Genomic DNA, 2,007 nt, shown 5'->3' with positions numbered 1-2,007 from the left:
ACTAGACCCTATATGTCCACTAGACCCTATATGTCCACTAGACCTTATATGTCCACTAGACCATATGTCCAACTGACAAACATGTCCACAGCATGGCTTCTGTACGCCTTAAAAGGAGACAAACCTACAGAATAACACAGGTCGATCCGGTCTGACACGTCTGGACCAATTTTAATAATGTCTCCTTTCATAATCAAAAGCTCATTAACTGTATTCCCACCACTTCGTTGCCCTTTGGACAGTCCTACATGTGTTTATCCTGTTAAAACAGTCAGGGGCAGTTTGTGAGCCCAGTAGGTTGAGGGTTCGGGGCAACAGGGCAGTTTGTGGTTCTTAAACAGTGAAAGTCTGAACACACCGTGTTGGTTTGGGTCAAATACCAAATGTCACGTCAATAAATATCATTGTAGTGTAATGTCTTCAGGACACACCGACATGTTTTCGTGCGTTTTGGCATATGCGGCGGGGGAGCAGCGTGCGCGTGCGTGTGCGCGCGCGCGAACGGGACGTCACCGGACGCGTCGCGCGGCTGGACGTTCAGCGGAAGTGAGCGGACGGGACAGGAGTCGTTGTACGGCGGTCTTGTTTTACCTGCCACGGCCGTCCTCTCCGCCCTGCCCCGCAGAGCCCGGTCTCGGGTGGGCAACACGCCCTTGGTGGACACGCTGAAGTGCGTCTGCGCCATGACCCCCGTGAGCCACGTCGCTACCCGTACACCGCTCGCGTAAACAAACATAACTTCCGGGAGAGGACGTGACGCATTGTGGGGGAAGTGAGGGCGCCGCCCCCCCCCTGACTCGTGTAGCTCATGAATATTCATTACGCCGAGGCACGTCGAACTGAATATTAAGTAGGCGGAGGTTAACGGGACTTTGGCACAAAAGCCTCGCGTGCAGTTTGAGCGGGTAGGAAATTAAATTAAAATAAATCTCCACATTAAGATAGTTCAGTATGCTAATGAGCTGACACCCCGCCCCCGGTCTGTCGGTGGAGCCGAAGACTAAGAATTTGCATCTGGAACCAATTAATAACTATTAGAGACCTTGAAATAAATGTTTCCATTCATTTCTTGCATTGGCCTTCTTTATTAATGAGTGACGAATTTACAGAAGATCCCGTATAATGTTCAGTTGCACCCGAATATGTGCGCAGTAACGTTACTCCAGAGTACCAGAGTTACTCCAGAGTTAAACGCCTTATTTCACTGTGTGGACTCTCAGTAAAACGCTTCAATAACGGCAGGAAGGTTTAGACTCTCAGTTAGAGCCCTTAAACGCGTAGCACTTACAGCCCCGTCGACAGGGGGGGACAACCGGGTCTGTTGTCCCGGGCCCTAGGGCCAGGGGGGCCCATCAAAGAGCCCAGCAATTTATTTTTTATTTAAAGTCTATCATTTTTAAATAATCTTGAAATCTTTCATTAATATAAAATTATGTACTCATAATAAGCTCAATGGCTCAAATATATATGTTTTTTACCTATCTGCATATTTTCCATTAAGTGCATACATCCCCGCCTCCCACTGGAAAATGGTTTGATCCAGCACCGACTGTAGCCGGCCGGTATCCGCCCAACAGCGGGAAATACAGTGGTGGATAGTTAAAGTAAATACAGAAATCTGGAGCGCAGAAAAGAAAGGAAAACATTTACCTGACGAATTTTAAAGTTGCATTGTGTTCCAGGTTTGAAAAGTGCTGGAATTTAGGGTAAAGTACTTGAAAATGCTTGAAATTGTAACTACTTCGTTTCACAACAAATAGCTGTCTGACTGAACAGTTCTCGTGAAGACGTTAAGATTGGGCGTTTTGAAAATAAACAACCATTAAATAATGTGATAAAAAGCGAATTATTTCGAATTATTTCGAGTATATGTATAAATATTTAACTTAATTAAGTTTAACGTGCTGGAAAATATTGAAATGGACCTTTAAAGTGATGTACACGTGCTTTAATTCCACCTTATAAAGGTGTATGAACTCTACAAACATGATTTTGTTCGTTGCGCTG

General features: G+C 45.4%; 1 protein-coding gene across 1 annotated transcript in view; it reads right to left on the bottom strand.

Moving 5' to 3' along the window:
* msrab (methionine sulfoxide reductase Ab) overlaps positions 1–766 on the bottom strand; it is a 22,185-nt gene extending 21,419 nt beyond the window's left edge. The window contains 1 exon segment of the mRNA XM_076978228.1: positions 592–766. Coding sequence (XP_076834343.1) covers positions 592–736 — 145 coding nt within the window. The 5' untranslated portion in view covers positions 737–766.
* Between the last annotated feature and the right edge of the window lie 1,241 nt (positions 767–2,007).

This window comes from Brachyhypopomus gauderio, chromosome 17, assembly GCF_052324685.1.
Source record: "Brachyhypopomus gauderio isolate BG-103 chromosome 17, BGAUD_0.2, whole genome shotgun sequence".
NCBI lineage: Eukaryota > Metazoa > Chordata > Actinopteri > Gymnotiformes > Hypopomidae > Brachyhypopomus > Brachyhypopomus gauderio.
Note: the sequence above shows the minus strand (reverse complement) of the source record. Positions and strands in the feature narration are given on the sequence as shown.